The sequence below is a fragment of the Amblyomma americanum genome, chromosome 2 (genome assembly GCF_052857255.1).
Source record: "Amblyomma americanum isolate KBUSLIRL-KWMA chromosome 2, ASM5285725v1, whole genome shotgun sequence".
Classification (NCBI taxonomy): domain Eukaryota; kingdom Metazoa; phylum Arthropoda; class Arachnida; order Ixodida; family Ixodidae; genus Amblyomma; species Amblyomma americanum.
Genome location: NC_135498.1, coordinates 10,256,936 through 10,283,811, shown reverse-complemented (window position 1 = coordinate 10,283,811; position 26,876 = coordinate 10,256,936). Strand labels below are relative to the sequence as shown.

Genomic DNA, 26,876 nt, shown 5'->3' with positions numbered 1-26,876 from the left:
CCTTCGGTGGCAGCGACGCCAGATTAGGACTGGCCGCGCGCGCACTGGACGGCCCTCCAGGCAAGCTCGTCGTGCCGCGCTGCTGTCGTGCTGCTTGTCGCGGTTCCGCTCGCGCTTTGCCGTTGGTTGCGACCGACCGTCGGGGGGAGTGACTCGCTGGTGCTCGGGCTCCCTGCTGCTGGGCTGCGGTGCTCGCTTCCTCCTCCCGCTACTGGAACCATGAGCGAGAAGACTAAGCTCCTGAACCGGAGCCCGTCCAACGGCGGCTACGGCACCGTCGACGGCCCCAAAGGTCTCGCCGAAGACCTGTCCGAGCCCAAGTGAGTTTCGGTTCCCGCGGCAGTTTCCTCCCCCTTCTCTCCGGTTGAGACCTGAGCACTCGAAAGCACTGCCTTCCTGGAGCTCTTTTTTTTTTTCGCTCTATGCGTACATTGTAGACTTTCTCAGTACTGTCTTAAATTATACGCAGGACAGGACCCGCATAAAGAGCTCTAAACTGCTCGTTACATTGTTAGTAAGCGTACAGCCTTCGCGCAGCGTGTCGCCGCGGGTGCAGGCGATTCCCACCTGTATGGTGGACCGCTCTCTTGACCGTGCTCTCACGTGCACCTCGACGTTATCACCGCGCTGTCTCGGTGAGTCTTCTCAAGGGTCTCGGCGCGGTTATCTTGCGGTTCTTCCCGCGTAGCCCGGCGTTTGGTGTTTCGCCTCTGCATCTCGGCCGAGGTCTTTCTTGAGACGCCGCCATATATTGATCGAGTATCGGCGGTTGTCTTCTTGGCAAGTCTTCTACTGGGCTTCTTGTGCGCGTTTGTTTCTCAAGGTGATTGCGAGCGAAGGAGCCCCATACAGCGGTGCCCTGATTTTAATCTTGGGAATCTTGGGAGAAGTTCTCTTTTTGGTTACCTTACGATACGCCTTCGCCGACTGAGACCTTCGTGACTCACTAGCGCAACTCAGTGCTGCGCAATATCTCGCGCTTAGCGCGCGTCGCCCGGTCACTCGCACAAAAGCTTGTCCATAAAGTTGCTCCGGAGTATAGGAGGTGCGCAGATGCCTCACGCTGTAGTCATTTCAAGAACTTATTTCGTGCATTCTGTTTTTCTCTTCTCTGTTACGTGTATGGTGAAATAAGCTCAGAGGATGCGGACCTTTCCATTCAGTTTCGCCATTTTGTTTGCTACTTGTGCAGCGGCTTTTTCCTCGGCGGAGCGTGGTCAGTGCACAGTGCTGCAGCGGAATTCTTTGTATGGGCTATTTTTTTGCGACTAGCAGCTCTTATTTACGCAGCAATGGCCACCCTGTGTGCGATACCGCTGTCAGGTTTCATTTGTCTAATTGATAGTTTGTAGACTTTTATTTCATGTAGCATTGTAAATCAGGCAGTTGCGGCAGCGCGGCCAGAGTTTGGAAACAGTGGACCGTATGTTCATGTTTGCGTGGAAGCTTCAGCTGCTCAGGGTGAAATTCGCGTGGTTTTCTTTTCCCGACAAGCTCGATCCAAACACTTGCGCTTGCCTCACGTCGGAAGAGTGATCTGTGGAGTTCAAGCTCGTTCGTTGGAATTTGGATGGAATTTGGCGAGGACGAAGGGTGGAATTGCACCGCCATTGCTCTTCTCACCTTTCCATGGGGCGTGCTCCAAAAAAAAAACGGACGATGGTTTAATCAGCGGTCCAACGGATAACGCTATCTGACGTGACTTTCTCGTTGTTCACCTGGGCGACGACGACTTCCCGTGGTATCGCGCGAATTCTTGCTGCAAAGCCTGCAAGGGTGCACGATATGATCGGCGCGCCTGCCGCTAGCCCTATCGGCTGCGGGTCACGGAAGCACGCATTTACGAGATAAGGCGAGAGTGAAAAGCCGTGTCTGTGAAGCGCTGGTGTAGTGAGAACATATATAGCGAGGGCCATGGTTATCAATGTCTCAGTTATTAATTGCGAGCGCGTTAAACTTGGTTTGCACTACATTCGAACATTCACTTCGGTAGAGGCTCGTTCGAGGAGTTTCGCTTCGGCGTAAATATGCTTGCGCACATCTAATCTGTATGGCGTTATCTAAACCGTCTCTGCACTTCACCAGTAACGCTGCTACTTGTTGCAGATAGCGCCTACAGGTATCCTCCGAGCTCGGTACTTCACTAAAAGAAAAGGGGGAGAGGGAGAGGGGGGTTCAGGCCGTCAAATTGCACGTGATGACCCTTGACCTCAGCACGAATCGTACGCAACTATTGGTAATGTGTAAGAGAAATCATCGCGTTATGCAAGCGCGCTCTTTGGTGAAGAGGCTAAGTTAGATATGTGCGCATGAGTGGATTGTACGCCGCGTAACCATTGTAGTCCGGTGTACACTGCGCTTTTCTGTAAGCGGACTAGTTGTAAGGTTGCCAGAATATTCGTTATTACAAACGCACACAGATATATACAGACGCATCTACGTGCGTGTGAATATATGTGTGTGTGAAACGCGGAGTTTGTGAACTTGTCAGTCCATGCATGCATAAGCAGCGCGTCGGTGTGTTTACGTTTTTTTGGTCATAAGAAGGCGCAACATGAAACGGACACGAGAAAGGTGGACAGGAAAACCATGTACCAACTAGCCCAGCAACAAGTTTTCAATTGTATTTGCGCTGTTTATCGTATTTTGTACTTTACGCTCTGTAGCAGTGTCCATCGTGCGAAAAATGTAAAGAGTAGAAGTGCGCTTATATTTCGTCGCCATGCCGTGTGGTACGTTCGCAATGCACCATAGCGTTCTTGGGACTTGTAGGACTCGTTGCAGCCAGTCAAAGGTTTGCTGGAAGAAAACTGGGACAACGTAACAACTCGATTGCGCGGCAAAGGGTGTTTGGCGCCAAGGAACAATAGCACTCGTTGCCTGCGGTTCGCAAGCAGGCGTACGCATTCTTGCTGCATCGCCTGTATGTTTTAATCGCACGCTTGCGCGTGCAACACCGCAGACAATACTGATACCACTGGGAAAGTGTACTTTCCCAGTGTCAATGCAATAAACATCCATTGTGTATAACCAACGCGCTCCAGTTGCCGCCTTGCTTTCCGGAAAGATTCGTCTGTAGCGAATGTCTGAAAAGGCCGCAGCGATTGTTGATGAGAGGTCGCGTATTTATTTATTTTTGGAACCTTATCCAGTGAGGCTAGTCTAGCAGTGCTGTTCGAGGAACTAGCGGCTAATTAATTGGGATGCCATGCGGCTTGGTGAGGTTAGGAAAGGTGAGGAGTATAACAGTGGTAAAGGGCGGGCACGTGTTTTGCTGTCGTGCATTAGCGGACAGACGAGAACTAGGTGTGGGTTTCCTTATGGATATAGCTGGAAACATAAAGCAGTTCTAAAGTATTAAGGAGAGGGTGGAGGTTATCTTTAATTAAGCTTAATAAGAGACACAAACTGAAGGCGGTACAGGCTTCCGCGCCTACATCCAACCATGATGACCAGACCGTTGAAAGTTTCTATGAGGACGTAGAATCGGCACTGAATAAAGTAAAATCACAGTACACTGTACTGATGGGCGACTACAGTGTCAAAGTAGGTAAGAAACAGGCTGGAGACCAGGTTCTAGGCGACTTCGGTATAGGCTCTAGGAATAGCAGGGGGCAGTTATTAGAAGAGTTCGCAGAGAGGAATAATTTACGCATCATGAATACCTTTCGTGAACGGGAGAACAGGAAGTGGACGTGGAAGAGCCCCAATGGTGACACTAAAAACGCAATCGACCTCGTACTGTGCGCCCACCCTATAGCATCGTACAGGATGTGGAGATCCTCGCAAAGGTGCGTTGTAGCGACCACAGTATGGCAAGGTCTCGAATTAGCTTAGACTTGAACGGGAACGGAAGAAACTAGTGAAGAGGAAGTCCATTAACGAGTTAGAAGTGAGAGGGAAACTTAGAGGAATTCAGGATATCGCTTCAGAACAGATATTAGGCTTTAACCGAGGACGGCGAAATGTTCAAATCAATGAACGATGACCACACAACTATCATTACGGAGCACGCAGTAAGAGTAGGCGGTAGGATGGTTCGACGGGATACCGCGGCAAGCTCTCCAGGAGACAGATGACCTGATTAAGGAATACCAAAGCATGAAAGCGTCTAACCTGTATACGGACAGAATACAACTGGGAGAGCTATTGAAGGTAATCAATAAGCGCTAGGTTACTGACGTAAGGAGGTTTAATATGGAGAGAATTGAGCATACTCTAGTTAACAGAGTTAGCCTACAAGCGGTGAAAAGGAAACCAGGCATAGGCAAAAATCAGATGCTTGCTCTAAGAGACAGAGGGCGATGTCATTAGCAATATGGGTAAGATAGTTAACGTAGCCGAAGAGTTCTACACAAATATATACAGTAGCCAATGTAATCAGAGCGTTAATGAGAGACATTAGCGCACAGCAATGCGTCATCCCGCCAGTAACGAAAGATGAAGTAAGGAAAGCCTTGGGAGCAATGCAAAGGGGAAAAGCAGCTGGTGAGGATCAGGTATCAGCAGATCTGTTGAAGGATGGAGGGGAGATTGTGCTAGAAATAGTAGTCACCCTGTATACGCAATGTCTTATGACCTCGACTGTACCAGAAGCTTGGAAGAACGCTGGCATCGTCTTAATCCGTAAGAAAGGGGGCGCCAAGGACTTGAAAAATTAGACCGATCAGTTTACTGCTCGTTGCCTACTAGGAATTTGCTAAGGTAATCGCTAATAGTCAGGACAACCTTAGACTTCAGTCGACCACATGATATATGCAGGCTTTCGAAAAGGCTAACCGGCAATAAACCACTTTCACACTATCAGTCAGGTGATAAAGAAATACGCAGATTATAGCCAACCCCTACACAGTTAGCCTTCATAGATTACGACAGTTGAGGATGAGAGCTAATGGAGAATACGTTTAGTTATCTGCGATTCGCTGATGACATTGCCTTGCTAAGTCACTCAGGGGTGAACTGCAAAGTATGACCAATGACTTGGACAGGCAGAGCAGAACGGTGGGTCTAAAATTAATACGCAGAAAACAAAATGTAAAACAGTCTCGGAAGGGAACAGCAGTTCACAATCGATAGCGAGGTGCCTGAAGTGGGAAGGGAATACGTCTACTTAGGGCAACGATTTTACGTTCCTTAAGGCAGTGAAGTGACCCTAGATCCCGATCACAAGAGTGTAATACCTGGAAGAATAAGAATGGGCTGTAGCGCATAAGGCAGGTTCTCTGAGATCATGAACAGCAATTTACCCTCAAGAGAAAATTTTGTATACAACAGCTGTATCTTACCAGCACTCACCTATGGGGCATAAACATGGAGGCTAACGAAAAGGGTTCAGCGTAAGTTACGGACAACGCAGCGAGCTATGGACAGAAAAATAATAGGTGTAATGCTAAAGAAACCGGAAGTGGGCGGAGTGGGTGAGGGAACAGACGTGGGTTAATGACATCCTAGTCGAAATCAGGAGGAAGAAGTGGACTTGGGCAAGGCATGTAACGTGAATGCAAGATAACCGATGGTGTTTGAGGGTAACGGACTGGATACAATGGGAAAGCAGGTGGCGGCAGGGGGTTAGGCGGACGGATAAGATTAAGTTTGGAGGGTAAGCTGGCCACAGCTGGGCACAGGACAGTTATTTGGAGAGATATGGGAGAGGCCTTTGTCTTGGAGTGGGCGTAGTCGGCCTAATGATGATTTTTTTTACGTTGTATGTCTTGAGTTTCTTTGTGGCTATTACATAAGTGAAAGAGGGGGGGGGGGGGATTCATCAAACAGAATCATTGATTCACAATGAAACAAAAAGCTCTAAAAATAGCAGTGAGCAGGCAAAAAGAAGCCACGTGTGGGCAGCAACTGGTCAAGGTTTACTGGAGCTGAACGGGAGAGGTCATTGTCCTCGAGTGGACAGTGATCATGCACTTTTGGCCGCTGTAATCCGTTGCCTCGTTGCGGCTCTTCTTTCTTCATTTTCATCTCATGCGATCGTTTCATGTCCATTTCAACGAATGAAGGATGAAGTAAAAATTACCTCCTAGAAATTGAAAACTGCCCAGTCCCAACAGGTCGCTTTTATCCGTCCCTGGCGTCCCCGATAAACTCGGCCTCCTCCTTCGACTTTGCTCCCATCGACCACTTCTTTAGCCGCAGCGGTGCCTCCGGGTACATGCGAACATTCGCGTACGCCAGTCCTCTTTCGACCTCAACTGCGCCACGGCGAGTTTGTGCACTGGGCGTGGTGCACGTGGTGTGCACTATCTCTCGCGTGCATGGCAGCGCAGCAGATACTCGTTCATCATCATCATACAGTTGAACATCGTTATACCGAAGCCCGTGCCCGATATTCCACGCTGGGATTCGTCATTCCTTCGTTATAGCCATTATTCTGTTGTAAACCGTTTTGTTATAACGAGGTTCGACTGTATACACCTCTGAAAATTGATCGCACAACAGTTTAGTGTAAATGTTTTTCAGGTCTGCTTTTGTTTCTTTCGCCGTCCAACGCGCACTTCCGAAAACCGCATTGTGGCGCACATTTATCAATTGGGTTTTGGCAAATTTTTCTGCCGCCGTGTGGGTTCGTCGGTGTTCACCGCTTGGTTCGACCTAAGACGAGTAATTTAGCTCCCTCCAGTCTAGATTGATAGATCATCCGTTTTATTTTTTACTTTTGCTATCGCACTTTCACTTTCGGCGTTGTGTGTGTGGCGTTGGCTTAATTTGATGCTTAGTAGTGTGGTAATTAGTGGAGTGAACTAAATACGTGCCAATTAGTGAAATACTAATTAGATTAACGTTGCGTGCACAAACTGCAGTGTGGAAGAGTTCAAAAGCAAGAATGTGGAAACTGTTTTGTAATGACTGTTGTGACTTTGTGTGAAGAGAAACCGCTGAAGGGAGCCATCAGCGCTGTCGCTTAGCTCTATCATTGGAGGCCGCTGTATATCTGAGTGTGGTTCTGTACTTTGGCTTGTAATGATTGCGTGTGTTTTTTTCGGCGGACCATTCGATTTCCGACTCGTTAAAATTAGCTTGTATTGCGGCGTGAGTAATACATTGAACGCTCCTCGGCGACCGCCTTGCTACGCCGCTGTTAATTTATGTGCATATTCGTAGCATTTGAAAAGTGCGCCGGCCCATGAGTGGTCTTCTAGAGCAGGAACTGAGTTGAGCGGGAATGGAGGCTTGCCAGCATTCGCTTGGAAAGATTTGCCCTCTGTGAACGTCACTTGACGGTGCCCTGTTCATGACCCGTGCGCCCCTCACCCAAGCGTACGTTTTGTACAGGGGGCCCAAGAATGGTGCTGCGGGGGACGACGGCCCGCTTCGAACCCGCGCTGGTCGGGCCATCGGCAATAGCGTCATGGGCAGCTCGGCTCCGTTGATTGTTCCCCAGGCGTTGCTTATCGGGTGCCTTGAAATCGGCGAAGGTTACTCCGCGTCCACGCGTCCCGTGGTCATGCGTCTGGCTTGAGACAATAGCGCAATATCTCTCCGCTCTATCTGGAATGTGTCGAACCCGTTCTTATCGAGCCTTTCGCTGGCGGCTTGGACCCCGCTTTACCTCATCTGCTGTACCCTCGCGGCTTGGGTTGTTGGGAGTTGCTAGTTGCTAACAACCTTTGCGACCAGCTCTGTTGAATAGCGGGATTTTCCGTAGCATTCGCAGCTGAACAGTTAACGTTGCGATTGGTGCCCAACTGCCCTGAATTAACCGGCTAGTCAGTCGAAGCCACGTGAGCCGAGTGAGCTGAGCATATATCGTGTTAAAATCCGCGTTCGTGTCGTTCTGTGTAGTTCGAAGCAGCCCGCTTCCTATCGCAGCAGGATAACTATCTGGCGTCTCTTTTGTTCGCCTGCAGACAATGCATAGTGGTGAAAATGATTGCAGCTCGAGCAAAGGAAAGCAAAGAGTGTGTTTACGTAAACGCCCTGATAAACTGAAAACTACAGTTAAATCTCGTTATAACGCAGTTGAAGGGCCCTGGAGATTAGATTGTTATAGCCCTAGCTTCGTTACAGCCCGTTTTGACCGAGCTTTTAAAGGGGAGTCGTCATTCCTTTCTTATATCCATTATTTCTTTATAAACTGCTTCGTTATAGCGAGGTTCGACTATACGCTTAAAAGTAAATTCCGAACTTGCAAAAACCAGGGCTGGTTACTCCCTGGAAATCCTATACCGTCAACTTATGTGGCACTTTAAGAGGTGGGTCCTGCCTACGGGCTGCTGCCTCTGATATGGAAACAGCAGAAAACGTCGGGGATGCCATTTCGAAATTCGGCGGTGTTAAGCGTCACGGCAGGCGCAGCGCAGTGACTATTGAAGATTATGGGAGTGGACTTGTCAACGCGGTTCGCTCGGTTGATGACGTAGTCGCCTGTAGAATTTCGGGAGGTGTGTGGCAATGGATGTAAAAAAAAAATTGTTCTTAGGAAAGGAAATGGCGTACTGTCTCTCATATCTCGAGAAGGGTTAAAGGGAGTGGAAGAAAGGAGGAAAGAGGTGCCGTAGTGGAGGGCTGCGGAATAATTTCGACCACCTGGGGATCTTTAACGTGCGCTGACATCGCGCAGCACGCGGGCGCGTTATTCCAGTTCAGGTTTTTCGGCGATGGCTAAAGAGCTTCGAAAGGGAATTCACCAAGAGAAGGTATTAAATATGGAGTACTACCTAAAGAGAAGCAAACACGAATTCGGCATGAGCTCGCATGTGTTCTGTTTCAGTGTGGGTGTCGTTCAACGTAGTGGCTTTATCATGCCAAAGCCAGCCGCTTTGAAAACTCGTTAATTTCTTTTTAATTTGGTTTTTCGGGAAATAAGCGTTTGCGCCGGTTTAAGACACTGTGGAAGCGGTCATGACCGCCTAAACTGCTGCATTTAAAATCGAGTTGACGATGTACGATGTCCAGTCGTGTAACATGCGCGGCCTCTTGTCAACTGGTCTGAAGTTTCAGAGCCGTGATCGACGACTTCGTAGGCTGATAACTGTCACGTCGAATGTCTGCGTATTGAGGATAACTCTTCTCGCTTTTGGCGACGACGTTGTCGCGAGTGATTTCACAACGGTAGCTTGACGCGTCTGTGCACGCTCTATCGTGTGGTGACCTGCTTCTGTAACCAGCGGCTTTGTGAAAACTGACTCACTTTTCACTGATCGCGTACGTGCAGAAGTTCGTTTGTCGTCACGAATTGGGATCAGCGAGGCCGCGTACAGATCGATTACTAGGCCTTTGTCACCTCTCTTCCGAGAGCCGCGTCATTCATTTTTGCTGAGGATTTTATTTGGTAGTTCAATATGAAGTAAAGCACCGTCGAAGTCATCATCCGCAATATCGCAAGGTCGTCAAGCCTAACGATCTAGTTCTATATCTGATGCAATAAAATAATCGCCTGATTTTATGGTCTAGTGTGCATGCTCCAAACGTTCTAGTGCCTCATTCTCAAATATCCGAACGTCTACATCTTATCAGTCCTTTGTTTTATCCCGAAGCGCCAATAGAAGAATGGCCCCTTAATTTTTTTTTCTAGTTACGCTGTTCCCCAGGGGCGCATACGTACTTGTGCGTGATCCAGTGTTATCGAATCGCTGCACCCCGTGCACACGATTATCCGCCCCATACACTTATCGTTTTCTTTTCTTTTTCATTCTGTCGGGCAGTCCAGATTTGTCGCGAATCGAGTATTCTCACTTGCGACACACCTGGATATTAGGTGGGCCGAAAGGACAAAGCTCAGTATAGCTCACTTTCCCACCGTGTTATCAGACAATGCGTCCATTGCTGTCATATAGTATGTGCGTAATGTGGAGTCGTCGTTCTTCTGCGGCGCCCCTCATCTACTGCACCTGCTATCCGCGATGGTCATACTGGCGCACTTATAATTAAAACGTGGGGAAACACGAGAAGTGCGGACTATAGTGGGGCGAATGGTCGTGGGTTTTTGCTGGTATACTTGAACAGCATCGCTTACAAAAAAAAAAAAAGTCCAGCGGAAGGAAAAGACACGTTGGGAGATATACATACAAATGAGGCCTATTTTTGGCGCAAGAGCAGATAGTTGCAGCGAAGCTAAATATGGAAAGAGCACACGAAAGCAATGCAGACGCAAGCTATGCGAAGCCGGAATCTATTTGCAGCAATCGCTTATTGTAACAAAACTTGGGAGACGCTTAAGGTTTATGGTTTACGGGGTCGTAATGTCTCTAAGCGGCTCAGGCTATGAGGGACGCCGTAGTGAAAGGCCCCGGAAATTCGACCACCCGGAGTTCTTTAACGTGCACTGCCATCGCACAGTACACGGGCCTGTAGAATTTCGCCTCCATCGAAATTCGACCGCTGCGGCCGGGATCCAACCCGCGTCTTTCGGGTCAGCAGCCGAGCGCCATATAACCTCTGCGCCACCGCGGCGGCGGGAGACGCTTGAGCTCCGCCTTAAGAATAAAACGCGGTAGCGCCCGCTCTTTGTACCATCCGCATGACAGCATTAGGGAGCCTCCATCTACGTGGAGGCTCCCTAGACTGAATCCGCACTGCTCCTAGAGGCCGCCCGAATGCAATAGAAACGTTTGACTCCGCTTCCTCAAGGACGATCGGTGACGTCACACTCACCCGCAGCTCTCCTGGCGGCCTCCGCGAGAAGTGAAAAGCTTGCTCACGATTTTTCCCGCACTAACGATGCCACGGGGCGACGACGACGACGCCGGCTTTTCTGCCTCACGAGCTTCGTAACGCTTTCGGGCTAAAATGAAATTGACTGGCACAGCCCTTACCGAGGCTGCCGTAGCGCCCGCTCTTTGTACCATCCGCATGACAGCATTAGGGAGCCTCCATCTACGTGGAGGCTCCCTAGACTGAATCCGCACTGCTCCTAGAGGCCGCCCGAATGCAATAGAAACGTTTGACTCCGCTTCCTCAAGGACGACCGGTGACGTCACACTCACCCGCAGCTCTCCTGGCGGCCTCCGCGAGAAGTGGAAAGCTTGCTCACGATTTTTCCCGCACTAACGACGCCACGGGGCGACAACGACGACGCCGGCTTTTCTGCCTCACGAGCTCCGTAACGCTCTCGGGTTAAAATGAAATTGACTGGCACAGCCCTTACCGAGGCTGCCGTTCTTTATAGTGTGTGTACGACTGGCACAGCCCTTACCGAGGCTACCGTTCTTTATAGTGTGTGTACAGACGGGGACAAAAGTTTCTGGACATTGCGTTCCTCAAGCGAAGCCGATAGCTCTGCTATTAGCCGGCGGCTGGAGTCCACATTTGTGGAGATGAAAGACCAAAATATTTACTTTTACCTCCGGAAGTGTGTTCTCCAGCCGGCCGCAGCTAATAGCAGAGCTATCGGCTTCGTGTGAGGAACGCGTGGTCGAGAGACTTTTGTCCCCGACTGTACATATATATTACCGACGTTTCTCGCGGTTCTTAGAGCTGACGGTTGACAACATGGCATCTTGCAGGTGGCCATGTTTGAAGCAAGTTCTGCCGTACGCATTGGCGGTAGTTACGCTGTTGTGTGCGCCGGTGGTTGAGTTGTCGAAATTGTCGACTATCCAAGTACTGTTAAGAATCATGACAGTTGCGCTGCGCTTTCAACAGCAGCTGATGCTGCTGTTGAATTCTGAGCTGTGCCAAATACCTCGAAATACGCCTGTGTTTTTTGCTGCACTGCTCTAATAATTGCTACAACCCGTCTATATAATCGGATTTCTCGTGCGCTGTTCGAATAACGTTCTCCATGTGCTAGAATATAATACAGCGGCGTGGGCGCCTTTCAGCTTAAGATATGCCCCTTATCTGATTGCAGCGGCGCCGAATACCCGTTCCACCATTCCGTAGCTGTCCGCTTCAGCTTATCGCGGGAGCATACTGCGTGGCTTGGCATCCTGAGGCTGCCCATTGTTCTAACTTTGTCTAACCGAGCGAGTTTGGCTATGTAAGCAGCACTGCTAATCGTCAGCTGATGGAGCAGCTCTAGGTTGTGGCTTTGTATTGAATTTGTTCGCTATGCTGCGAAAGCACAGCAGACGCGTGTTCAACCTCGACGCGCGCAGCTGCCTGCCAGGGTAGCGGGCCCATATAAGCCGTACGTGTTACGCGTATCGTCAGAAAGCAAAAAGGCAACAATAGTGTAGTCAAAGGTTAAGTCGAATTGCATCTGATCGGGGTACACGTGAGAAGAAAGTTGTATTAATTTTCAAGCGTTGGATGATGGTTGAGCATATGGCACCAATTAGGTGGATCCCGCCTGTCAGGATGACCGGGGGAGTGTTGAAATAGTAATTTTGCTGCTTGCCATTACATTTGAACTTTTTGTGAAAGTAAGATTAAGGGCACTAAAGGTGATATTGTTACGTGGCGGCCAGCCGAAGAATGAGGCGCGATGGACGATGGTAGACGCTGGCCTAGCGCGAGCGCTCCGTCCCGCGCCACTGCCAACGTCGTCGTGTTGGTAACACTATACCCGGGGCCATGAGCGATCGTCCCTGTCGTTGACGAAGAGACGCACTAAGTGGTGAGCTTCAGGGGATGGTTTAAAAGTAAGGAGAAAGTGCTGAATGAAGTGCTGGCCGCCGCCGAGGCCCTTGGACGTACCGAACGGCATGGGCAGGGGGGCTGTGTCCTCGCGTGTGGGAAGCACCTCGAGGGTCAGTCGGGTCATGGGTTCGGGTCGCGGCAGCGTCGTCACGTCGTCGTGTGTTGTGGTCGGGGCGGGGAACGGTGCTGGGGTGAGCGGCGAGGTCGGTGCAGATCATACGGGGTGGGGCACAGCCGGGCGGGGCGGGGCGGACCAAGTGCACACGGCCGATGGCCACGGCAGGCGGAGGACGCCGAAGCTCCGGGACCAGGACGCATGGTGATGATTACTCAGCACCTCCACCAAATGCTACTCAGCACCTCCACCAAATGCTATGTGGCGACCAGCCGAAGAATGAGCCGCGATGAACGATGGTAGAGATGATTTAATGGCCGCTGGCATAGCGCGAGCGCTTCGTCCTGCGCCACTGCAAACTTCGACCCGCCGCGGTGGCTCAGTGTTTAGGGCGCTCAACTAGGGATCCGGAGTACCCGGGTTCGAACCCGACCGCGGCGGCTGCGTTTTTATGGAGGAAAAACACTAAAGCGCCCGTGTGCTGTGCGATATCAGTGCGCGTTAAAGATCCCCGTGGTCGAAATTATTCCGGAGCCCTCCACTACGGCACCACTTTCTTCCTTTCTTCTTTCACTCCCTCCTTTATCCCTTCCCTTACGACGCGGTTCGGGTGTCCAACGATATACGAGACAGATACTGCGCCATTTCCTTTCCCCAAAAACCAATTATTACTGCAAACTTCGCGGAGTCTTCAGTCCCCCTCCGACGACCTTCAGTCCCCCTCCGACGACGTTGCAGAGCTACCTTGCCCTCAAGCTGCATGGTCGTGGCAGGAAATCGATCGTTCCTCCCCTCCACTGCCAGCAGACGTACAAGAAAAACCAAATTAAGCGGACGCCGTCGTCACGAAAACAGACCATGATCTGAGCCTGAGCCTGGGTGCACTCACGACTCAGATCATGACCTTAATGTGAGTTCGGTCTCACTCACGGCTCAGATCATGATTTGAATGAGTGAGGCCTAGTAAGTCAACTCGTGAGCGAGTTTGCCAACCTATGCCCTCAGAACATCTTACTTACACCATGCAGAGAACCTTCTCGGTCTCTTTTCCGGACGTGAGATGACACTGTGGTGCAGAGAACATGAGATGGCTCTTATTCTAGGCAACATTCACTAGTTGTTCAACAGCTTGCTTTTTGCTTCTACTGGAAACATATTTTGCACAAATTTCACGCAAGTTATATGCTATAGAAAGGTTCTTTTATCGCCATTGTACGCCAATTTCTTTTAATTAAACCTTAAATTTCTATGGAACGAGAGTCATGTGTACGAGATTAAGCTGACTTCATTTCAGTTGCATGCCACATGTCTTGTGACTGGACGTTTGTAGGATGTCTCGAAAATGTTTGTCCTTGCGGCGTCTGCTGACAAACTGAAGGCATTCTTATGATGCATATGTTTGTGACGCATTTGTGAGTACAGTTGACACGCACTTCAGGGTTGCTGGAAGCAGTAATATGGGCGGCAGCCTACTGCAAGCTGTATTTTCATTTCTGAAATAATTAGCAATGATTAATTGTAGCCTGCCCTCGGTAAGTATTGTTTTCTGATGGGGAAGGTGCAGTGTCAAAAGAACACATCCAGATATTGCTCAGTAAGGTAGCATAATTCAGCAATCTGCTGACCCCGCTGTGGTGGGTCCAAGTTGCGTGAAATGATGCACAGCCCGAGGACAAACATTTTTTTCTTTCATTGAAATATCTCTTCCCTGTCCTTTGTGCAGCACGAGCTTCACGAAGCGGGACTGCATAATTGTCGCGGTGGTAGCAGTGCTGGCACTGGTGGCCATAGTGACTACGCTGGTACTGGGCCTGCCGCTGATCAGCGAGAAGCGAGCACGGTACTCAAACTTCACGTTCCGCTCGTCACCCTCGCAGCTGGGCGAGTACCGGCAGGCAGCCGTTACCGTCGATGGGGAGCCCTGCGCCCCTATTGGCAGGTATGTGGGTGCAGTGTTGAATTAAGGAAACGAAAGTGAAACAAACAAAGTGGTACGGTATGAGCATGCAGTCGTTGCTGCTTAACTGTGACACTGTGAACACAAGATTATTGACCTGGCTTTGTCTTCTAGCCTCGGAGATGAGTTCTGAATCGGACATTTTGAATGATATGTGTAGCTCACAAAATATTTAGGTTGATTGTGGAATATGCTAACTATATTTACAGCACTTCGACATTGCATAGATTTTATGCACGTTGCAATAGTTCACCACTCCTGCACTATTTCAATGTGATAGCATTAGAATTGTTGTCACCAAAACCCCGCCGATGTCCGGTGTGATGAAATTCGCTGTTGGCCGGAATAGGTCATATGGCCTTGTGACATCATCAAAACATTCTCTGCTGGGCCACCCTGATTGGTCGATAGGTTACGGGACATTATGACATCATCACAATTAACCTACCCACTGGGTTGGGAGCAACCTACAGTTTCTAGGCAGCAAGCTACATTGAGAATCAAAATCAAAAATAAGAAAAAAGTGTATCAACATCACAGCATTATGAATACCTGCTGCTGTAGCTAGCCATCTGAATATGGCGGTTGATGGCAAAGACACCGATGCAAACACACAGAAGTTTCAACAGAAGCTGCGACAAATGTGAAATCTAGTGCCTTATTTTTTACATACATAATATAGCGATTAGATTTTAGTTGCAATGTGCACAATCTGCAGATTTTTGTTCTCCTGAACGTATGCCAGTTCAGCAGACCGGTAAAAGTTGGGGAAAATCACAGGTTAGTCATGGGAAATTGACTTAGTCTCGGCTAGTCTCGCACAGCTTCATGTATATCCAAGCCAAGACTGGTCCGAATGCAACGTTAGCAACGTCGCACTGTGATATCTCTGCTCTCTTGCTTCCCCTTCATTGGTACCTATCCCCTCCCCCTTGCCACTCCTGACATTACGTGCTCCATTTCGCGACAAATGGCAGATTTGCCACACCTCCATCATTGAATGGACTTGTTCCTCTCACCGGCTCGTGACAGGTGTGTTTGCAAGTCATGCGGCGTGCGGCACATCTGTGAACTGTCCCCTTTCTTCGTGCTGAATTATCCCCCTTCTCACGCACTAAACGCTGTATTGAAATTTATTCACTTTCCCAGCTTGGGAAGGTGTTCTTGTTGTTAGAATGCGTGTTGACAAAAGCGGTGCCCTTCGAAGCGAGGATGTTCTACTCCACTCGCTAGTTTCGTGCAGCGCTTTGGGAGCTACGAGCATGTGCCGCCAGCTTTCTGGCTCTGCATTGTGGGCTCACGCTCCCATGAGGGAACAGCATTTCCAGGAGCTGGTGATGTGGGGCTCCTAGCTGCCACAGCACTGCACGCAACTAGTGAGATGACAGTGGTGAAGAGAAAGAAATCACTATAGATTCGAGACAGTTCGTCGCCTCAGTGATAGGGATATGTTCATATATGTGCTTAGGTTGCGCATTGATGCTCATTTTACTTATCGTGCTTGCTACTGAGGTCATTCCCTTTATTTTCCGTTTGTTTCTGCAGAGAGATCCTAGAAAAAGGTGGATCTGCAGTGGATGCCGCAGTTGCCCTCCTATTTTGCAATGGCGCTGTGAATCCACAGAGCATGGGGCTTGGGGGAGGTGTGTTCATCACAGTCTACACAAAGTGAGTGCTACTAGCCTCTTTATGCCTGGTGTAATGATTGTTGACCACAGTGTGTTCTTCCAGCCACATTTATAACATACATGTCATGCTGTACCGCAAACGTTTTGAGGATTAAATTTGCCCATCCTGGGGAGGGGAGGCTGATGCCACTGTGGTACACAGCTGGTAGCTGAAGTCTGGTCGCATAAGGATGTGTTAGTCCTTTCTGACATTTGCATGCTCCAAAGGCATAGGCTCCACTTGCTGGTCGGCTGGAAAAGGATTATCACGTATGCATTATTGTGCATGCTGCATAATCATAGTTGCCACATACAGTGCACATTGCAGCGAGCTGGGTGGAATCAGTAGTCTTTTTGTGCTGTTTTTTCCTAGGTGCTGTACCAACTAACTCAAATGTCTGTGTTGCTTCTGGAATCTGTCTACCGGCCTTATAATTAGTTGAGTGAATGACACCTGAGGCTTCCAGACTGCTCCCACTGGTCACCACCTTGGTAGAAAGAGAACTGAAATAGCTGATGTACAATGTTCATGGTGTTGCTGGTACATGAGAATTGCTGTCTGTATACGCATCACATATCATGAAAATTGCTTATCTCAGGTAAATGATTTTAACCCAAGTTAAATTCATGTAGTAGCAGTTTGCCTTGTGCCCTTATAGTGCAGTAAGAACTGAGAGGCGTACAGCTGCTGCACTGGTGCAAATTTCTGGTTCACTTGGTGTGTTTCACTGACTTCAAAACGTTGCTGTGTGGAATTCATAAAATCATGTCCTTCAAAATTTCTTGTTTTAGAATACATGTTGGCTCACTATAATTCTTTCTCTTTTGTGGTTGTCTGCAGTGCTACTGGTGTTGCTGAAGTCATCGATGGCAGAGAAGCTGCTCCCCTTGCTGCGACTGCCCAAATGTTTGTTGGGAACAGCTCACTTATAAGATCAGGCAAGCAGATGTGCTTTTCTTCTGGAACTTAAAAGGGACACTGACGACCAACTGAAGTTGGCCTGAACAATTAGGTTATCACATTCTGATTACATGCCACTCTTGCTGAAAACAGCTTTTATAAACTTGGAAAGACTAAAAAACTGACAAGTGTTGCCATCATCGACCAATTTTGAAAGTAAAATGCATGCGTCGACGTAGATTTTGGGCACGGATCTGAGAGTCTGTGCTACACAATTCGCTTCAAAACGATAGCAACCCTTCCTTTTATTAAAGCCGTTATGAGTTCGAATTGAGTGGCGAGAAAGATTTAAAGTCATTATTTTCAGCAGTTAGTGCAGTTTTGCTGCTGGAAAAACTTCAGTGTACCTTGAGAGAGCCATAAAACTAAGTTTTTACTAAGAACAAACATTGGATGAAGTTGTCCTGAGTGTCCCTTTGAACCACTGAAAATATTGAATTTTTAATACTTTTTGTTGCTGGTATCAATATGGGAACATGTCGGCTCATGCTATAATTATTGCCGTAGAGGAAAGAGTTTATTGTAAAGAACCTTGTGGTTTCGCCTTAATTATATCTGGCATACACGGCAAGATAAGGCTGTGATATTGCATGGTTGCCTTGTGTGCCAATATATTTGTGCAGTGCTCTGGTGGGATTAACATTGAACAGGGAGATAAAAGTGGCTGAAATCGAATTATTCAGTTCTGTTGGTGCAAGCTTGTTGGTCTCTATGCATTTATAGTTGTACCATTCTTTTTTTGGCTCAGAACTTTTTTACTGTGGCGAAGTAATAGCTGTGTAGTACCCCGTGTTGGCTTCATATCCACCATGGCCTGCAGGTCCCCTGTCAATTGCTGTTCCCGGCGAGCTGAAAGCTTACCATGCAGCACACCAAAAGTATGGCAAGCTACCCTGGTCTGAGCTTGTTGAACCTACAATTCAGCTCTGTAGGGATGGTTTTCCAGTGGGCAAGCACCTGGCCAGGAAACTTCAAGAGAAGCGGGAAGGTGTCCTCAGTGAGCCGTCACTAAAGTAAGTTTGTCACATATTCTGTTGTCAGTGTCATACTGCTGTCAATGCTTCGCATTGAGAGTTTCGGGTTCTCTAGGAAGCTCTTCCACTGTCATATGGAAGTTGTCATGTAATACAAAATCAGCCAGCAGTGACATGCACCGGTAGGCCTATGGGCACCAACGCTAGACCTTAGTTTGAGCTGTGGCCCCACTTTGCAGTGTGTTGAGCAATAACAGTGGCAGGTTGGAGCCTAAGGGTACAGACACAGGTCTGAGACAGGCCTGGCACAAGAGGCATTTATTTTTCGCAAATAGCAGTTACATCAAGCGAAAAAACTCTCTGCAGCAATAGAATATATTAGTTTGCACTGTCGGTAGGTATAGAAGGGGAGAGCTGCAGTAGCGGAGCAGATGCGAAGGAAGACATTCAGCTCTCTTCTTGTGGCTCCATGCTTAAGGCCAGGGTGTAATCAGTTGTTTACAATGCCTGCGAAGCAGAGTGTAGAGTAGTGACCTTGACAGCTGATACAAGCTGCATGGGAATAAACCTCTTCTATCTTTACACTTGCACACAAAAAGATGGGGAGCTTTGGGAAGTGTGCCTCTGCATTACTATGGAGGGGGGGGAACAAGACCTCTGTGGAGGTATCATAGTGAAGTAGCAGAGGTGGCAGCAGCTGCTTATGGACTTACCTAGTGCAGTCCTCTGTGCAGGGTGTGTGCGATTATGATAAATACATATGGATGTTGCTATGAGATGAGAATGCACATATTCTGCCACGGTGTACTGCCGCATTCATAGCATCTTGCAGAATAACTTTAAAAATTTTTTCTACCTAGTTTTTTAGGTGTGCAGTAGATTGTGACCTGTGACTAGTGTGTGTACCCTGATCTGTGATTAAGCATTGTTAAAACATTCAAAAGCGTTCTTGCAATTCACAGTAATAGTGCTTTGTTTCTTTGTTTTGTCACCTGGCAGAAATAGTGATAAAGGATTGTGGTAATTGATTTGCAGAAAGAACCTCTCCGGTCCACTGTTTTGAAATGCAGACTTGTTTTATCATCGGATAACTGGTTTGATTTGTGTGGTGCAGGGAATCATTTTTCAACAATGACACCAGTGAAGTATTCAAAGAAGGAGAGATCCTTAAGCGGCCACTGTTTGCCAACACGCTCCAGGAGATAGCCGAGAAAGGAGCTGAAGAATTCTACTCTGGCGAGCTCGGAAAAAAGTTTGTCAAAGATGTGCAGCAAATTGGTTAGTGGCGATTTTTTTTATGGAAATCTTTCTCTAGTGAAATGCAGCAGGTGTTAAAAGCAGTAATGCTTCACTGGGCTTTTTATCAGCTGCTGTGTTGCCTCTGAGAAGTTAGCAGCGTAGCCATGTGATCACTCACTGTGTGAGGACATGAGAAACGATGCTAGCATGATGCTAGCACAGATGCTAGCACTCATGCTAGCACTGATGCTAGCACTGATGCTAGCACTGATGATCTTACAAACTCCTCCTTGCCTCTTAAACATGCAGCATCAAACACTGAAGTTTCCTTTTCTCATACATAAGCTTTCATTGGCTCATCACTGAGGCATGAATTTTGCTATAGAAGCTTGCTGTAAAAAAGCATCCATTGCTTTACAGTGATCGCTGGAAAGGGGTGTTTCTATGAGATAAATGGCATTACCGTCATCAGAAACACTTGTGTTCAGCTGCTGGCTAAGAGAATGAATACAGGCTGCAGTTGAAACTTGATGTAATGAAGCTCTAATTATCCGCAAAAATTTTCACTGATTTTGCTATATTAACAGTTCTCTATTTTATTTTTGACAATTATTTCTGGAACACCTGTATATTCTCCTGGCATATGAATGAGTTTTGGTGTTTTTCTATAATGGCTGCGGTGCTTGCATAAATTTTGCCCGTCCTGGGATTCTCTACAGGTGGCCTTATAACAGAAGAGGACCTAAGAACTTACCAGGCACATGTGAAACCAGCCACCAGATACACCCTGCTTGGACAGCACGTCATGTACAGCGTGCCCCCACCTGGCAGTGGACCAGTCCTCTCTTTGGCTCTGGGTATTTTGGCTGGCTATGGGTATAGTGGAAGCAATGCCACCAGCAATGTGGATGATGCCGCCCTTATGTACCATCGCATCGTGGAGGCGTTAAAGTTTGCTTATGCGAAGCGGACATATCTTGGTGATGACGCTTTTGTCAACACAAGCGACGTAAGTTAGGCTCATGAAGTGTTTTATTTAGGCATTTGCGTGAGTCTCATTGAGAGGACAGATGATGTGTTAGAGGATATTAACTGCATAAACTAATGCTTTAACTTCTTAATATATGTTAAACATTTAATAACATTTTGATATCTGAGCAGTTCAGCTCTGTGTGATATGCATTCCTTGTTTCCTTTCACTACTGTTGCACCATTTATAAGGTGTCCCTGTTAGGAACCTGGTAACTTCACATATGTGGTTTGGAGTGGATTTAATTTGCTTGAGGGAACTCTGTCTGGAAGCATTAAGTTGGATAACACTGACAGATGACTGTTGCATTGTCCTAGTGCTTTTTCCTAAGTGAATGGGGGGGGGACTTGATTAGTGGCAAAACTCCACGACAGAAGTCCCATACCTCATTGCCCCATGTGAGTTCACTATGCAGTGTGGCAGTAAATACTCTGTAAGAAAACAGTGCAAATAACAAAGGACTCAGAAAGTGCGCTGTTTTCCTACAGATTGTCTCACCAACTTGCCCAACTATGCACCTTGATGCAGTAAATACAAGCCATCAGTGTATTGGCCTCCACAGCTTTTTATGAATCCGATGGCTACGGTCAGAAGGGGAAAACCTGAGAAATAGAGCAGTGAAAAACCAAAACAGAACAACCCCATATTGTGTGGTACTTTTGCAGAGAAGTTAGTTACAAAATCGACAGTTGTCAGCGTTGATTACTTACGATAGGTATAGAGACAGGATACTTTGTGATTTATGCCCAAACATGAGATGCGCATAACAGCTTATACCTCCATAATTGCTTGGCATGACAGCATCTTGCAGGTGTAGCCTTCCGAATTCTAAATTCCTTATAGGTATTTCTGTTAATGGCTGTTTATTGGTCTCAGTATTTTCTCCTGTTAGCAGTGGATCTTACCTAGAATGACCGGTGGACTGCAGGGTTCCATTTGGTTGAGCAAAGCCTATTGACTGATTAGACATGTAAAACAGCCAATTGACATTTGCAGTTTTAGTGCTGATTTGGTTGCTCGAAGTGTCATTCTGGCCATACAACTTCTGCATACTTTATAAAATTAGGCTCACCCTTCGCCGCACCATAAAAGAGGTCTACCTTGAGCTCCGCCTCGACAAACGCCTTTACCCTCCTCCTCATCCATCACTCACGGTGCCGGAGTCTCGCCTTCTTCGGCACATTCAGATGAATGCAGTTATCACCCCGTCCCGCCTCTTCCTCTATCGCTATCGATCGGACCCTTCCTGTCCCAACTGCCCCTGCATCTATGCGGACCTGGCCCATTGCCTCTTCTATTGCCCGGCTGCTCAGCAGTCGGGTTCCTTCCCCCCACCCTTTCTATCCATCACCACCTGGCTCGACTGGCTTGGCGCTGAAGGGGAAGAAGAACAGCGGCTTCTGGTCGCCCAGGCGGTCGACATGCTCGGCCTATAAATTATGGTCGAATAAAAGTCTTTACTACTACTACTACTACTACTACTATACATAAATTAAGTCACACAAATAACTAAGCCTTGTAGATAAGGCACTCAGATTTATTCTATTTGTGCATGCTACTTAAACTTCCTGATCACATTATCTTCCTCCTGTTGTGGTGGTCCTTGCTAGAAGCAAGATTGACCGATAAATGCCAAAAAATTGAGTTCATAAACGTTTATTTTGATGAGTGAGTGAATACAGTTGTTGGCTGGGGTTGCTCTCAAGCCTATATGGAAAGGGAGAAGCGAAAATATTGGTTGGTAAAATAGTCTTAGCTACTCATGCACACATAGATGAGCTTAGGCTTCAACATGTGCCTTGTACCATATTTTGGCAATGGCATTGTCTCTCTAATTTACATAAACTTCCAGCCTACCAAGCCTCTCCTCTTAGTAAAACTGGACTTTTATCACCTTGACTTAATGTTTACTGCTCTGTTAACTGATGTAATCTTTGCATGTTTAATATACCTTCCCTTCAATTATGAGGTAAGAAATGTTATTTTGGTGGCATGGTGTTTCAAAACTGTATTAATTGTGTATCCTTTCTACTGCTGTTACCTGGCTTGACCCATGCTAGGGAATATGAGCCAGTTAATGCAGCGCCTGTCAGATAATGTTGAATGTATATACCTACTTGAACCGCATCTATAGAGGTGCTTTGAATGTCATATTGATGCCCTTGTTTTGTTTTTTTTTCCATCATAGGTCGTGAAATTGATGTTGTCAAGAGACTATGCAAACTCCTTGCGATCTAAAATTTCCGACTTCGAGACCCATGAGCCGAGCTTTTATGAGCCTGCTACGCATGTTGTTGACGACAAAGGAACGGCGCATGTCAACGTGCTGGCACCCAATGGCGATGCTGTATCAGCCACCAGCACTGTCAACAGATAGTGAGTGCCCTGTTACTGCTTCTTTCACATGGTGTGTTGTGTACATGTATGTATCTTGTTTCTACACTTGAGCAGGATTAGTCCATGATTAGCTTGTGAGCATCTTGATGTAGGGGTTCCAGTGGACTGCCCCAGTGCAGTCATGAACTATTGGGCTTCATTTAACGTTCCTAACCACTTCTGTACAATTAAATAAACCTGGTTTGATCTGATGTGTGCTGTGTGTCTTTCTGCAGAGAATGTAGAGAAATTTAATCAGTTGTTTTTTAACTCTTGTCACAAAGTACACAAATATTTATAGTATGCCTAAACTTGCTTGTAAAGTTGCTTACCCTTTGCTTCCTTCCTGCACTCCTTAGTCTGTGCACGTAAATCGCAAGTCCATGCTAGTAAGAATGTTGAGGCTTGATATGTTGCAAGTTAAGATATGAGCATGGAGTACATTTCATTTTGGACATTTTTTTTTAATTTAGCTGCATGCTGATATCTTCTGACTTGTTTCTTTCATAGTTTCGGAGCGATGCTGGTCTCCCCATCGACGGGCATAGTCTTGAATAGCGGCATGGACGACTTTTCAGTGGAGAATGCAACCAACTCGTTTGGCCTTGAGTGGTCAACAGCCAACCTCATCGCTCCGGGCAAGCGGCCACTGTCCTCTATGTGCCCGACCATTGTCACAGACTCCTCTGGCACAGTGCACACAGTGATCGGTGGTGCTGGTGGCTCCCGGATAACCAGTGGCACAGCACTGGTGAGATACCCCGCACAATTGCTATTGATCTTAAGTCCAGCCTAAGTACAGGTGGTCTGCTGTTGTTCATCCATGGAAAAAAATTTTATGCGTTGAAGTATCTGCAATCCTTACTCTCTAGTTGCTTGGCTGCTTTGTTTACTTGCTAAAAGGTTGCAAGTAGAGGCATAAGGTTGACTCTCTTGAAACATTGCTCTTTTGTGGTTTACTCTACTAAAGTTTAGTCGACCACCTCTGACATCTTTTTCGGTGAAAGGAACTTAATCTGCAAGTTGCACAGTCCCAAAACCTACAATCTACATTTTAGTTCTTGGTAGCATTTTACTGGAAATCTTCTGTGCAGTATGTGCCACCCTTAGAAATTAGAAAGCAGCCTACGATTTCTGGCCAAGGTGCTTGTGCCCACATTGCTTGCAGGTCTGTGTGGCTCTACTTCCACGAAAGCGTTGCCTCTAAAGCTAGAAGCTGCAACGAGGTGTCTCTCTATGCAGAAAAGTGCTGCTAGAGAGCTCTACACAAGTGATGCAGTCTGTCTTCATATATGTGCTGCTCTACATGGAAATAGTTACTGCTTGTTGCAGTAATATTACTGGCACTCTTGGCGAATTACTATCCACTTCAAGTTGCCTCTAACGTGCTCTAACAGCTGTCACCAGTAGCAATTGTGCTTTTTCTTGCTGGTTTAAAAGATCCTTATTTTACTCTAGCTCAGCGTGCAAATTTTGCTAGCACGTTTATTTTAACTCCAGGAGTTGTAATGTTTGTGAGAATAATTAATAAATAACAGCATTGTATATAGGTTGTTGTGATAGCGCAATATCTGAAGCTCATTTTCTAATTAGTGCCACATCCTATATGATTGTTATGCTTGTACAGTGAAGATTTATTCCTCTTATTTTTCATGCAGCACATTCTTGAGATGAGCTGGTATGCACTCAAAGTTTCTTTATTTTGGTGATCTTCAATGCCTTGATGCCCTGATTAAATTTGTAGTAATTTTTGATGGATAGTATACGAATTCTTTATGAAAAGGCCATGCCCCTTTTTGCAAAGCGAGGCACTCGATTTATCTAAGGAGTTGCTCAGTCTGTATTGTTGAGACGTGTAAATGGTAAAGACTGTTGCAACGCTAAATGTGTGCCGTAAAATGCTTCTCTCTGTTAAACCACTCACTTATTCGCACTGGAATTTGATGCAGAGATGGCAGTGAGAGTTTTGGTTTTTTAGTGCTAAGTTTGTTTGATGTACTTATCTTATTTAATCAGAATTGATTATAAGACCGTGTTGGTGACCCCCCATTGGTGACCCCCCATAACAAGCAGCTTTCACGTGGTGTGCGTTTAGCATTGCAACAGTCTGTATACAGATGTAATTCTTTCACTCTGGTGGTCTCCAGAGCTTTGAAACTTGAAATTAGACATAGCGCCGCAATACCATATGATCTAGCTGTCATGTGCAGTGCAGTGCATGTAATTTGATCGCACTTGCTCGTAGTTCTCGTTTTAAATTTTTTTTCATCTTGTTTGACTGAAACGTTATCCACCTTTTTGTGTTGCTGTCATCAGCCTTTTGTGAGGTCCCCTCTCTTGTAACTGGTAAATAACCTCAGGAAGCATCTCTTCAGTAAACCTTTTATGGCCTGAGTGTCTTGTATGATTTTTACCATGTTGCTTTGCAGGTCCTGTTCAAGACTCTGTACCTTGATGAGACAATCAAGATGGCCATCGATGACCTTCGCATCCACCACCAGCTCTACCCGAACCATATTTTCTACGAGAAGTCTTTTCCGCCGGTATGTACCAGTGAGCCATTTGTAATTGTCGTGGAGCAACATGCACCCTTCACTGAGCTTCAAGTGTAGGTGGCAAACAAGAGCATTAGACATACTCACCAATTTTCACTTTGCTTGCGATTCACCAGCATGATAGCCATTGTGGCATCAGTGCTAGTCATCTATTGTCCAACTGAATGCTAGTACCATGTGATCTGCCAAATGGTCATCAATTGCTCTCAAGACTCTTGCGCTTAATACAAGGTTTCCCTACACATGCAGAAGTAAGCTGACGCTCATGAAAGCCGCAGCAACAACTGTAGGGATGTTAACCTCTCATTTGCCATAATTTCTCCTTGTATTTGGGCATTAGGGCACCTAGAAATTGTAGTGAAACCAAAGGGCATATGCACAAAAGATGAGCACATTACCAAAACAGGTAACAAAATTTGCTCTCAGTTTATATTTAGAAATATGCATGCCAATTATTTGTTCAACCAAGGATCTGGAAGGTGCTGGCTTTAAGGCATGTCATTACATACTCATTGATTTCTACAAATGCGTGCTGCCCTTTCAGTTGATCGTTCCCTAATGACTTCCTTCTCTGTCAGATTATTCTGGACAAGCTACAAGAATTCGGGCACAAGGTGAGGCCGGAAGTGGAGGAGTCAGCATTCCAGGGCATCACACGTTTCGAGGATGGTGCCATCTTTGCCAACATGGACTTCAGGAAAGGCGGCAGCATAGATGGCTACTGATCAAGAAGCTGTGCGAAGCACATCGCGAGCCCATGTACAGAAGGGAGAACAGGGAGTGTCCTATTGGGTCTCTTGCACATCTACAGGCCGCACTGTTTTCAACAAACCATTCCTGAATTTTATATTCAGCGTTGCACTCACTACCATCTTTTTAATCGTCTTTATGAAGGCGCGCGGCAGCTGAGCCTCGTGATTTTTACGTGTATTTAAGGTTTTCCTTGATTATATACCATAAAAAAAATATATATAGTAAATTATTTTTTCAGCCTGCTGACTGATGTCTTGTTTTCATGTATGTGTTTTCACATTTGTGGTGTTCATTGCTAGCAGTGCGATGCTCACATGCTGATGAACCATGCTGAGCAAGGACTTTTCTTAGCAGTGAAGGGAAGCTACAGAAGCGGAGAGCACGTAAATGTCTCACTCCACCAAATAGTTAGTGCACCTTGGCTGTATGGCGCTTTGCTTGCTGTGCAGTTGCATAGTACCATGGCTGGTGTAGCTGGCGCGATGTATAGAAGCTTCTCATACCTGGACTTGCCTAAAGAATCTATTGTAATCAAGCAAACTGTTTTTGTCCTGAACTTTGAAAATTAGTGGTTGGAAACATGTCTTCAATAATGAGTATTACCAGCAGTAGTATGTACTACTGTGCTTTAAGAGGAAACTATAACTGCAGTGTGTTCTGCTATGTAGGAAGGGCGCATTTTGGCTCTGTAGGCTTTGTTCCATTGCCAAGAAATGTT

General features: G+C 46.9%; 1 protein-coding gene across 1 annotated transcript; it reads left to right on the top strand.

Moving 5' to 3' along the window:
* The first annotated feature begins 25 nt into the window (after nucleotides 1–25).
* Nucleotides 26–26,404, top strand: LOC144120545 (scoloptoxin SSD14-like). The gene is made up of 11 exons (XM_077653072.1): nucleotides 26–320; nucleotides 14,370–14,585; nucleotides 16,149–16,271; nucleotides 17,112–17,209; nucleotides 18,052–18,244; nucleotides 19,320–19,483; nucleotides 20,164–20,453; nucleotides 22,663–22,850; nucleotides 23,361–23,601; nucleotides 25,280–25,393; nucleotides 25,984–26,404. The coding sequence occupies exons 1-11, from the start codon at nucleotides 220–222 to the stop codon at nucleotides 26,128–26,130; spliced, it is 1,875 nt and encodes a 624-aa protein (XP_077509198.1). The 5' UTR covers nucleotides 26–219; the 3' UTR covers nucleotides 26,131–26,404.
* Nucleotides 26,405–26,876: the final 472 nt, after the last annotated feature.